At 36.1% G+C, this 13930-nt stretch overlaps 1 protein-coding gene across 1 annotated transcript in view; it reads right to left on the bottom strand.

Annotated features, from left to right (window-relative positions):
* The window catches only part of prex1 (phosphatidylinositol-3,4,5-trisphosphate-dependent Rac exchange factor 1), a 92944-nt gene that overhangs the window by 35889 nt on the left and 43125 nt on the right, over positions 1–13930 (bottom strand). The window contains exons 10-15 of the mRNA XM_048209920.1: positions 10004–10151; positions 3950–4050; positions 2728–2831; positions 2068–2117; positions 1058–1133; positions 729–801 (exon numbers count right to left, since the gene is read on the bottom strand). Coding sequence (XP_048065877.1) covers positions 729–801; positions 1058–1133; positions 2068–2117; positions 2728–2831; positions 3950–4050; positions 10004–10151 — 552 coding nt within the window. The remainder of the gene's footprint in view (positions 1–728; positions 802–1057; positions 1134–2067; positions 2118–2727; positions 2832–3949; positions 4051–10003; positions 10152–13930) is intronic.

Consider the following 13930-nt stretch of genomic DNA (forward strand, 5'->3'; position numbering starts at 1 on the left):
TTTTGCAAATTTCATTTGGTTCCAACTAGAGACACAGAAACTAAACACTTTAAAGTAGCAAAGAAACAGAAGTAGTGCCATTTATTTCCATATTGTGATGTACATCCAAGGAAAACTGATTATCGAAATAGAAAAAAATTGTTGGGCAGGACTTGGAAAGCATGCTTGCAGTAGATTGTAAGAAAGTGACAGGGTTTAAACAGACTAAATATGAGGCTAAATTCACAATATGATATATTTAGGAAATGGATTGAATAAAGGGAATTGGTTGCACTTTATTTTACAGTACACTTATCTAAGAAAGTACTGGGTAATATAAGGTAACTACATGGGTTAAGGTTAGGTTTAGGGTAGGTTCAGGGTTAATACATTGTTATTGCAATTATTATGATAAGTACATAGTATGTACATAGGGAACAGAACTGTAAAATAAAGTGCTACCAGTGAATATTCATTTCATGCCAACTTCAACTACCTGAGAAATTCATAAAGCATAAGAATTTTTGAAAAGCGGATTTATTTTTCTTATAAAATGTGGTCAAATAAAAGCATTTTAGGACACTCTATACAGTATAACTCTTTTTTTTAAAGTGTTTAGACAGTGCAGTTCTTTGTAAATCTGCTGACATTGCAACAATAACTGACCCAAAACTGCATCATGATTTTACAATGAATATTGTCCACTGAAACATTTCAAGAACAGTAAACATGTGTACATAAAGACTGACCGTGGTGCATGAAACCAGCATTGCAGAGTCCAACACCGAGGGTCACCGCATCCTCACGGCATGTGCTGTCACCCTGCAGAAGGAAACAATCAAGATGGTGAAGCATATCAGATGACTTCTGTGTCTGGAATGACAAAATGGAGCAACTTTGGATATTAGACTGTAAATAATTACAGAGATAAAATTCAAGCAGAAATAGCATATAAATTGTGTGCAGAAACCCAACATGAATGACTGGAAGATAAATAGAAAGTAAAAAAGTGTGTGTATGTTATGTTTATGTAATAAAGTGGTGTGTTTCTGTGTGCGCGTGTCCATTTTCACATTACCTGTGACACAAGCCATTCCACCAGTTTGTAGGCTGGTATGACAGATTTGAAGGTTTTAAGATGATGATCTCGGTCTCTGTATATAAAGAAGATTTCAAATTTAAAAGGTTCACAACTGTCCACATGTGAACATAGCATCTGACAGTGTGGTTGTCATGCAACACATTCAATCATAAATACAGTACATACATTTGTGATAAAACCATTGCATAATCCTAGATTAGACTTTTGATTTCAAATATAATTAATATAATGACAATGGAAAACTCTCAGATTGTCACAATTCAATCACTGAGTTAAAGCAGGTTTTTATCTATAAAGTGGCAAAGGTTACAGGTTTAATCCCTGCTAATGGATACCATTGTTCTGGAAATATCTTCTATCAACTGAGATCTACTATTACCACAAAGTCCCAATACCCCAGACTGCTCCAGGGTGGTCTGTCCTTGCAATTAGCGCAGTGTAATTAGTGACCTGGACTGTAAGTCGCTTAAAAAGATTAAAAGCATCTGCTAAAGGGCAAGTAACCAACATTTTATGTGTTAATTTTTTAATCTGAGATCAGAGCTGGTCCCAACTGCAGTTCACTGGCCCCTCCTTACTCTTTATGCAAGACATCAAAGGTGATTGGTGACAGAAAAGCAATACGACTCTGAAATCCTCACACACACACACACACACACACACTTATAAGCACACACAGACACACAAACACAGACAATGTGTGCAGCTGGGCAAGGTGAATTCATGAAAGATAAACAAACATCTTATCTTTAAGACACTGAAATTAAATTTAATAAAATTATTTATTAAAAACTGGAATTGGATAAAAAAAAAAAAAAAAGATAAATAAATTGTAATGCTATTGTACATGAGCAAGAAAAGGGTGTTAGCAAAACATACTGTCTGAAACTTGAATAACAGTCATCTTAATGCTTTAATGACAGTGAGAATAAGTAATGGTGTTGTCCGTTGAGTGTAAAGTATGCCAGAGAACATGTGTCACTTACTTGATAACAGGTGTGAAGAGACTGTGGAGACGACAGTAAAGTCTCACTCCCTGTCGGACACACACACACACACACACTCATATAAAACAATTGCACTGACAGCTGCATCTCTATGTATTTCAATTACAGTTGGAATCACTTCTTGATTGATTTGTTGACACAATTGTTAAGTGGACCATTTTGTAGTCTAGATTTATCGAGATGTATCATATGCACTCAACTCAAGATTCTGTTGACTTCAATCTGTAAACTGACTGGTTTCAAATGACCAAAACTTAGTGAGCCACCTAGGAATGAAACCTCACAAGTGACTGATTTGAATCGCTCTACATAGGCACAAACAGCACATAAGAGACTTGACTCACAATTTATTCCAATAGAGTTTCATGTTAGCATGTTGCTAAGCTAATATCCCAATATGATTTTCTAATAAGGATAAAAGTACATAGCACACATTCAAACTGGATAGAATCATTTCATTTCATTAATTTGACATTTTTTTATTGACACTTTTCAGTATTTAGTAAAATGTAAAGTTTGTTTGTAATCAGATCTATTACATTTTGTCCACCATCTGAGCTCCTCACAAAAAAAAGGATATTTATAGGACACATAAGATAAGGTAAATATTGTTTTTAGCTAGCATTTTGGGGGAAATACCTTTGAGATGATGTCCTCCATTTCACTCCTGGCTTTATAAGTGCCGTCATCGTAACGGAAGCGATACAACACCTGCTCGTTCTTGAACTGGTGCTTATCTGACACTATGGGAAAAAACACATACACAAATACACACTTAATATCATGCTTAAACATTGAACTTTACCTCTAACAGAACAACACTGAGCAGAGCTGGAACTGAGCTTGTGATGTATTTATTTCTCTTGCTTTGCTGCTCACGGTCTCGAGCTGATAAACATGTATGTGGAGGTCTGTGATGAATCGAAGTGAGTGAGTGCCATCGCTACACAAAAGCCTGTTTGACCTCACCTTGAATGCTGCCACCATGTATTATTGATTGACTGCCTAAGCCCTTATACTTGGATTTATCACTCCAATCACTTCTGGTGTTTTTCAGTTTTCACTGTCACAGTGTAATGTAGAGGTATGATGCTCCCCAAATCTCAGACAATCACTGCACCTCATGAAATATTCAGAAGAATGTTCTCTACCAGCATTTCATGTCATGTTACTATCCAGACTGCCGATCATCTGTAGGGGATCTCAGTGAGTGCTGGCCAACAAGAGATACGTGCCAGATTTGTAAAGTGTAAATCTGTCAAATAGTGATTTTTAACAGTCCAGCGTTTGTATAAACAGTTAATGGATTGTGGTTCATTTGCCAAGACTGTATCAAAAAACAGAACATGGACAACAGTTGAAATTTGGTGATGAAACCAAGCAATACACAAACCCATCTTGATGAAATACATGGGGGTGGATGAGGTTAAAAGAGGAAAAGAGAGAAAAATAAGACAGAGGCAGAAAGAAAACACAGAGAGAACGAATAATAGATTTGTATGAAATAATGACCATGAGTTATGGTACACTGATGGGTCACAATAGTTGACTACTCAGTCTAGTTTATTTTTGCATAAATTTAGATATTTTTAGCTTAATTGTTTAGGGCGTCCAGTATTTTGACTGATTAGTCAACAATCTGTTCATGCAACCAACCAACTGGTCATTTCTGAAAACATGTGGGTTTTGCACATCCCAGGATCAAATGATACTACCATGGTATTTTTACTACTATAGTACTATATTTACATTTACATAGTACCTTAAAATACTTCAAAATAATGCCATGGTATTACCATGGTCCATGTCCAAAAAAATCAAGGTAATACCATAGTTCTTTTAAGGGAAAACGTTCTCTTACCATGATGGATGATGCCGTTCTCCAGGAGAGCTTGACCCAGGTTGATTCCCTCCTCAGCCTTACTGATCTCTCCACTCTCCAAGAGCCATGAGACAAATTCACTGAGGACACAAAGAGACAACAGTTGTATCAGTCTGCACATAACACAACACTCCACACTTGCTAGAGAAGGGATTTATGAGCCACTAGTCAAAGGTACTTGGGAACTTGGATTCACTCAATCCCTCAGAGTGACTGGTCAAGACTGGTAAAAAGTTCACCAAGAACACAAATCAAGATGATATCAAGCTGCATTCCACTCTCTTAAGGTCTTAAAAGTTCAAAAACCACAAGTGGGGTTAACATATTGATTTATTTTAAAAAAAAATGCTGTTCTTTTGAACTTTCAATTCATCAAAGAGTCCTGAAAACAATGTATCATGGTTTCCATAAAAATATTATGCAGCTGTTTTCAACAGACAATAAGAACAAATGTTTCTTATTCATTTTTAAATAGGAACCAAATTAGAACATTAAGAATGATTTCTGAAGGATCAAAAGGATCACAGTGACAATCAAGACTGGAATAATGGTTCCGGAAAAGTCATCTGTGCCATCACATATTTTAAAGGTGCCCTAGATTCAAAAATTGAATTTACCTCGGCATAGTTAAATAACAAGTGTTCAGTACATGGAAAAGACATACATGAAGAACAGGCGAATCTCAACATAACACCGACTGTTACGTAACAGTCAGGATCATTAATATGCACGCCCCCAATATTTGCATATGCCAGCCCACGTTCCCAACATTATGAAAGGCATTAGACAAGGGCGGGCAGTATTTAACATCTGTATGTGCACAGCCGAATCATCAGACTAGGTAAGCAAGCAAGAACAACTGTAATAATAACAATAATAATAATAATAATAGCAATAATAACTGACATGATTCATGATAACATAATATTTTTAGTGATATTTGTAAATTGTCTTTCTAAATGTTTCATTAGCGTGTTGCTAATGTACTGTTAAATGTGGTTAAAGTTACCATCGTTTCTTACTGTATTCAAGGAGACAAGAGTCGTCGCTATTTTCATTTTTAAACACTTGCAGTCTGTATAATTCATAAACACAACTTCATTCTTTATAAATCTCTCCAACAGTGTGTGATGTTAGCTTTAGCCACGGAGCACAGCCTCAAACTCCTTCAGAATCAAATGTAAACATCAAAATAAACACTGTACTTACACGATTAGACATGCTGCATGACGAACACTTTGTAAAGATCCATTTTGAGGGTTATATTAGCTGTGTGAACTTTTTTTATGTTGTTTAAGGCAAGCGCAAGCTCTTGGGGTGTGGAGCACGAGCATTTAAAGGGCCACACACCCTGAATCGGCTCATTTCTAATTATGCCCCAAAATAGGCAGTTAAAAAAATGAATTAAAAAAAAAAATCTATGGGGTATTTTGAGCTGAAACTTCACAGACACATTCAGGGGACACCTTTGACTTATATTACATCTTTTAAAAAAAGTTCTAGGGCACCTTTAATTTGCAATAATATTTCACAATATTACTGTTTTTAATGTTGTTTTTATTATTATTATTTATCTAATAACATATATACACACACATTTATAAACACACAAATATAGTTAGCAACAACATGACTTTAGCTAGTCAACTGTCAAATGAAAATGTCAAGAACAGTAATTAAATTATTAACTGCTTCTGATGAGGGCAGGGGAGGAATTTTTAGAAATTGCATGTCTGAGGTGGTTTAGTGGCGACTCTAATGTTGTGTGTGATTGCATGTGTGTGACTTCATGCCTGAAATGTGCATGTCTGCTGCGTGAGAAACTGTGAATCCCATTAGATTCAGGGACAGAAATAAGCAACGTGTAAACAGTTATGACGCCTTAAAGGGAATGTGAGAAGGGTGTGTGTGCGTGTCCTTGAAATGTTGAACGACAGCAGCGAGGGGAGAGGGGTCGGATGAAAAGATGGGTTAACAGATGGAGCAGGAGGAGAAGAGAAGACGCGGGTGCCAAAGGCACCCCACATTCACCCAGTACAGTAAGACGACCAGATTCTCCATTCATGTCTCATCTGACTACACAACTGCTCTGCCCTCTACATCTCCTTCAAATCAGCTGACAACACACACAACTTAATGAACTCTTTTAAAATACTTAACCTTGATAAATCATTACCCTCCAATGTCAAAAACTTAACAGAGATACAGATTACTAGATAATACCATTAAACAACCCGGAAGTTTGCATCACCCCGTTTCCTTTGACAGAAACCAAATAGGATTTTTTGCCTTTTGGATTACTGCAGAAAAGGTTTGTGACTAACAAAAGTGTATGATTCTAACATGTTTTGTATATCTTTTATGAATTTTGAAACCTAAATATTGAAGTAAAAATCTAAACATGGGAACTTTTTCAAGACAAGTATAAAAAAAAAAAAAAAAAATCACGAGTGGGATATTACTGCTGTATTTTATGTTGTCAGATAAAACATGAAAATATCTTGAGCTTGTGTTAACCACAGACATTTAACCAATAAATAAATAAATAAAAAAATCTGTGTTTTTGGCCTACAAAAACACACCATCCATGCAGCACTCTACTGTCCCTGTCAAAAGAAAATTGGAGAAAATGAGCACAGTTGTGAATAACAGATCATGTGGAATCTGTGTTTTGGTGGCAAATGTCAACTTCCTAAAACAAGTTCACATTTTCTTAAATTTTATGACTTTTGCACAAAATTTGACATGCTGTATGTCCAAGTTTTGTTACAGATAGACTGCATTCAGAAACTACAATTTGACTAATTAAAGCCTTTTTGATAATGTTTTGTCTTCAGGGATTTTAGCTGGTACATAGCAAATCTTATGCAAATCGGACCAAGAATTAATTTGAAATTAGAAGTAGTTTGAAAGGTTATTCAATAAATTCAACATGGTGGAAGAGGACTGCAGCTCATACGGTTGCAAAAATGTATGTGTACATCTAAGCAGTGGCTGCGATTTGCAGCCATTGTGTCAAGTTTGTGGTCTTTGCAATTACAATCTCCAACACAAAAATTTAGAGCAGAAAAATAATCCTACCACAAAAGAGAATATGAACAAATACAAAAAGGTTCTAGCAGCTGCTTTGACCACGTTTAATAATAATAATATTAAAAAGATGACAATGTTTATGTCAATAAAAGGATAGTAATCACATAATCAAGCCTTTCACACAAAATACAAACAATAAATGTTTATATTGTGGTTATGTGGAGATCTTAGACTACTTATAAAGTCTTTATGTGCAACTCTGCAGAGGAAGTTCAGAGAGGAGAGGGCAGTCAGGCCCATGAAAGAGAGCAGTGAAATGAAACAGACAGTGAGTCTGCTGTGATTACATAAGTCTCTAATTCAGATTGGCAGGAAAGGGAAGGGGTGGAGGTGGGCGTCTCTGGGGTGAATTAATTAGTGTTTATGTAACTCATTAATATTCTCCACAGCTAACGCACACAGAGCTCTCTCACATACCATAGATGTGTGTGAGAATTTTCTTATGCTTGTATCTATATCTGTCCGATTACGCATGTACTGTATGTGCGAGTGTGACGGAGAAGGATATAATGAGCTATCTTTATTGAAGTAATATTAAATACAAGCTCAATTACCACAGAAAATAATTTTGACTTGTCCCTCAGCTTGTAAAATAAATAGACAAATGTACAAAAATGTACTTAAAGTCCAGAAATGCAAAGACTACGGATATAAAATCAGAATTGTGAAGATTGCATTTATGTAAAAGCACTTATATTAATTCTTCCAAAAAAAAAAAAAAAAAAAAAACTGTAAAAAAAAAATTGAAGTACTGTTCTGAATGGATGAACTTCTAGTTATTTAGGCACTACCAATGTACTTCCTGTCGGTGGATTTTTCTTTCACTTTTATCAAAACTGTCCCTTTTTTGTATCCTTGCAAGTATTATGCAAAAATGACAGGATTTATCATGGTCATATGGTCACAACATGAGTTGAGTAACTGGATAACATGGACAAGGATAGCAAGTGATTTTATTATACGAGTCTCATAAATGCAAGTTGTTTTTGCAAACTGATCAAATGATTTTCTGTGAATATAGAAAGCAGATGCTTTCAATAGAGCTTAAGTTGTAAATAAGCAGAAACATTCCTTAAATGCTTTGGTCATTTAAAGCTTTTTACCATGCCAATAAAGCTTGAATTTTTAGGTCATTGCTGTAAGTTTAAATGAATAGACGAAATCTCTCTAGTCCTTCAGAACTTGTGATGTTGTAAGTATCAAAATCTCACCATATTATGAAGTAAATGATTCAACATAAGCACAATGGGGGAAAAATAAATCAACAGTAGTTCAAGCAATAGAAAGAAATATCCAGAGATGAGAGAAAGAGCCAGTCTGAACAGTAGCAGAGCGTTTGTCCACATTAACAGCTGAACTGCTCGGCTGTTCTTGGAAGGAGCGGGATTGTGTTCTATTCTGAGAAGGATGCGCAAGCCAGCGAACAACAGAGCCAATCACAGCTGCTTTCACCTGGACCACCGAGGCTGAAACGCACAAATAATTGTGTTCTGAGGGAGCCGTGCGAAATTTATCCAGTCAGGTGTTGACAGGAGAACAACAGCACAGCTGAGGCTGTGAGGCCAGCGTCAGTTCGCTTTTTAAGCCACTTCAGCGGAAGTGCTACTTCAACTGTATTTTAACTAGTCAAGCTAGCCTTTTGAAAGAAAAAAAAGCAGCTACTTTACAAGATACTGACATAAAGCAGCTAACTACATTGAATCCATTTAAGAGGGACAATAGTTTAAAATATACAATGTACAACATCAACTGAAACACTCTTCTTAATCAGCAGCAATTAATCAGACAAAAAAAAACAATGAGAATCTCAATCAGACTCATTATATACAACTTGAACAGATCATTTTAAATGAAATAAAACTAGGAAAACTTTCCAATGTCAATAATTGAGTTGGAAAAATGGAACGGCAGCATTTAAGACACCTTGAAATACCTTATTATTGTTTCAATGAACTTCTTTTTTGTAGGTAAATGCCACTTTTTCTCCAAATAAAAATTCACTAAAAAGAACTGGAATTCCCATTTGTGAGAGAGGACAGTTTAGGAGAGTGTGTTTGATTATTTCCTTTTTCTTTCCAGCATTCTGTTGTGCAATATTGTTACTCAATGGCTAAAACAGCTTGTGACTGTAAAAGCTAACCTATTTTTAAAGCACCTGAGCTACTAAAAAAAAAAAAAAAAAATGTAGTTAAGTTAGCAGCATCACTACTTTGAGTTATTTATTCCCAAAACCGCTCAGCAGCAAGGCCCTGCAGATTTATTAACCACTTTAGCTAAAATGAGGCTCATATCTGAACTTGTGAATTTTTGCGGCCTTTTAAACTAGATTGCATCAATATAATCACTTTAAATGGACCACAGGAGAGCGTTTTGTCCCCCTTATCTACTAGTGCAGTGCAAAAAGAGAATTTTAATTGGTGTGAGGAATCTCTCCTCTCAACTCCCAAACACACACACACACTGTATTTGGAAGTTTAATGGCGTACATAGCACTCATTGTTCATTCATAGTGTTGAAAGACTGGGTGAGCGAGCGACAGAAAAAGAGAGAGAGAGAAAAAAAAATGAAGAGAGATACACAGAGAGAAAAAGAGAGAGAGACTGAATGCAGATTTCTCTATAATGAAGGGTTTTTTTTTTTGCTGGGAATGTCTGTGTCCAATGGGGTGCTTGGCAGTGAGCTTGGGAAAGCATTTACAAGCGCAAAGTAAGTGTGTATGTGTGTGCGTATGCATTTTCATTCATACTGGGGCCTCTTGGATTAGGATGACTTGCAAGATATTCAGGAGACAGTCAGGTGGTGTAAAGGCAGCCGAGGGAAGGTGTCACACTCAGCACGGACTGAGCCAATCACCGGCATGGGAACTGACCGGTCAATAAGGCGAACCCATTAGTTTGGACAAGAATCTCTTAAATACATTACATAATGCTCAAAACTTACTTTCCCAAGAAGCATTTGGGTACAATGGTGAGTTTCCTGCGTCGATCTTTGATGAGGTGGCGGCTCTTGGTCATCATCATATGGTACAGCTTCTCTCCCTTCTCTGCGATCATGACGTAGGCATCACGCTCCATCCCGAGCTTCAAACCTGCCAACCAATGAGATCAAAGAGTCAAGAACATGTAATAAAAGCAGAAAAATCAAAAACATAGTGTTATTTAAAAAAAAATTTTTGAGATTAAAAATATTTTTTTACATATTTTAACAATAATAATTAATAATAATTAAAAAAAAAAAAACATTTAAGATATGAAACAAGCAAATTGTTAAACTATATTATTTAACTGTCTATTGAACTATATATTTTTTTGTAAGTATTATATATATACAAAAAATAATAACATCAATGGGTCTTATTTATGAAAACCAACCAAATTGTTTAATTGTATAACTATTTTTTGCAAAATCATTCTAAATGTAAATTGTCACATTCAATTCAATAAATTAAAGGATTAGTTCACTTTGAAATGAAAATTACCCCAAGCATTACTCACCCTCAAGCCATCCTAGGTGTATATGACCACCTTCTTTCTGATGAACACAATCAAAATTATATTAATAAATATCCTGACGCATCCAAGTTTTATAATGGCAGTGAACAGGGCCAACGTGTTTGAAGCTCAAGAAAGTGCATCCATCCATTATAAAAGTACTCCACACAGCTCCAGGGGGTTAATAAATGCCTTCTGAAGTGAAGTAATGCATTCGTGTAAGAAAAATATCCATATTGAACAAGTTATAAAGTAAAATATCTAGCTTCCGCCAGACTGCCTTACATAATCAACAAGTGTAGGACGTGGCGTAAGCGTTTTAAACTGCAAGAGGCGTTACACTTTCTTCATAAGTTGAATACGGAAGGAGGTCTGGCAGAAGCTAGATATTTTACTTTATAACTTGTTAAATATAAATATTTTTCTTACAGGTGCCATCAAACGTTTTTTTACAAGATGTAATATAAGTCTAAGGTGTCCCCTGAATGTGTCTGTGAAGTTTCAGCTCAAAATACCCCATATATTTTTTTTTAATTCATTTTTTTAACTGCCTATTTTGGGGCATAATTAGAAATGTGCAGATTCAGGGTGTGTGGCCCTTTAATTGCTCGCACTCTCCGCCCCCCCAGAGCTCTCGACTTTATCATTGCATAAACAAAGTTCACACAGCTAATATAACCCTCAAAATGGATCTTTACTAAAGTGTTCGTCATGCAACATGTCTAATCGCGTAAGTATGGTATTTATTTGGATGTTTACATTTGATTCTGAATGAGTTTGATGGTGCTCTGTGGCTAAAGCTAACATCACACACTGTTGGAGAGATTTATAAAGAATGAAGTTGTGTTTATGCATTATACAGACTGCAAAATGAAAATAGCGACGACTCTTGTCTCCGTGAATACAGTAAGAAACGATGATAACTTTAACCACATTTAACAGTACATTAGCAACATGTTAACGAAACATTTAGAAAGACAATTTACAAATATCACTAAAAATATCATGATATCATGGATCATGTCAGTTATTATTGCTCCATCTGCCATTTTTCGCTGTTGTTCTTGCTTGCTTACCTAGTCTGATGATTCAGCTGTGCACAGATCCAGACTTTAATACTGGCTGCTCTTGTGTAATGCCTCGATCATGGGCTGGCATATGCAAATATTGGGGGCGTACACCCCGACTGTTACGTAACAGTCTGTGTTATGTTGAGATTCGCCTGTTCTTCGGAGGTCTTTTAAACAAATGAGATTTATATAAGAAGGAGGAAACAATGGAGTTTGAGACTCACTGTATGTCATTTCCATGTACTGAACTCTTGTTACTCAACTATGCCAAGGTAAATTCAATTTTTGATTCTAGGGCACCTTTACACAAATACATTGCTTCACTTCAGAAGGCCTTTATTAACCCCTGGAGCCGTGTGGAGTACTTTTATAATGGATGGATGCACTTTCTTGAGCTTCATACTCGTTGGTCCCGTTCACTGCCATTATAAAGATTGGATCAGGATATCAGGATATTTATTAATGTAACTCTGATTGTGTCATATAACCTAGGATGGCTTGAGGTTGAGTAAAGTTTGGGGTAATTTTCATTTCAAAGTGAACTAATCCTTTAATTTAAAAAATAAGAATGGATTTAAGAATGGAAAAATATATTATATTACAATTTATTTATTTTTTCCTTAGGTCAGCTGCATCTGTAACCAAAGTCAGATGTGCACAAATATTTGTAGAAAATCAAACATTTTAAAAAATCTTCAAGTCTGTGCATATAGGTCTTATTTGACATAAGAGGTCTTAAAAAATTTTTAATAGCAAAATCACTGATATTAAAGGTGAGGGAGGAACTAGACTGGTCTGAATGTAAAAGAAAATTTTATACTGTTCTACTGTATAATTATAGTGTATTTCGTAAGCGTTACTTACTAGCTGTTACACTAAATCAGTGTGGGTGTTGCCGTGTCAGTTAATGTTTAGGTGAGAATGAGAGGAAACACTGGTTTAACTGATTTTATTACAAGATTTGCGTGTTCACATGTGCACATGCATTTTGCTACTGAGGTATTTTGGTGGGTGGAGGGGAGGATGAGCATTCGACAAAAGCCACACGCTATACGCAAAAATACTGCAACATGAAATGAGTGAGATAAAAGAAAGGCTTATTGCACATTACACATTGCAGGTCACACCAAATAATGCTGTTGTAACATGATGTGGTTACTAAGGTGAGAACAGATGCAGCTATAGATGCAGAGAAAGACCTCTATCAGAGAGTTTGCAGTTTCCTGAAAAGACCTGAAAAGAACAACACAGCATGCTAAAAACTGTGCAATAGTGCAAAGCAGCTCGGCCATCGGTGAAAACAGCCTCGTTCATATTAGCCGTGCAGCCAGAGTCAGGCTGCAACGAAAATAAGAGCTTCACACAAAGTAGGTTGCCTAAAAAATTTAAAAAAAAATTTAGTTTGTTGCCTAATGCAAAGACCAACTTAAAACAACCCTTCAGTCAAACATTTTTACCATACATTTAAACAAAAGGTGATGTTAAAGAGAGTATCAATGGGATTGCAGCTGATGCAGGAGGCGGGGCGTGCTCAGATGTGGCGGCAGCTGGCATGGCTCTCATTCAGAGCTCTTTACTGTGTCTGAGACCCCAGAGAGAGGGAAGCCACCGGCAGCTGCAGCTCTCGCTCACAAAGAGTTTTTTGAGGAGGTGTTCGTGGCAGCTGTATGAGGCTCCAATTCAATCAAGTCTCGGCAAAGAGGCAACACATCATTAAAATGCCTCCTCGAAAATGACCCTGCTGAAGCGTAATTTCCACCTTGGCATCTGAACGTCTGATGCTGAATGGCAATTTTAGAAATGAGCAAACATTCAAAAAAAACAAATCTTCCCGTTTCTTTCCTCAGTCTGAACGGATTTCAATAAGTGCACACCAAAATGGATGAATGTAAGCATAACATCAAAGAATGTTTTTGAGCTTAAAATTTTAATTTAGTTTTTATAAATGAAAATACATTTATTTAAAATGATTAATAATTATTAAAACATTATTAGTTAATTATTTAAATTATTATTTAAAGGTATCCATTGCTTTATTGACTATACAAGTATGCTTTTGGCTACTTGAGAAAAATATTTTTCTGTTCTTGGACTCCAGATGAATAGAATATTTCTGAATCAGAGGCACTTTTGCATGTCAAACCACGTATTAATCGAAATGTGTAATTCAATGACGCATTTCAGTTGTACTGTATAGAGAGAAACGAGGGGGCGCTGGCTGAAGACTCGGACGGTCAGAGAGGTGTGACTGATGTGGCACCTGTTGGAATGAGCTCCGATTTCAAACGTTGGAAACCCGATACGCA

Source organism: Megalobrama amblycephala, linkage group LG12 (assembly GCF_018812025.1).
Source record: "Megalobrama amblycephala isolate DHTTF-2021 linkage group LG12, ASM1881202v1, whole genome shotgun sequence".
Lineage (NCBI taxonomy): Eukaryota > Metazoa > Chordata > Actinopteri > Cypriniformes > Xenocyprididae > Megalobrama > Megalobrama amblycephala.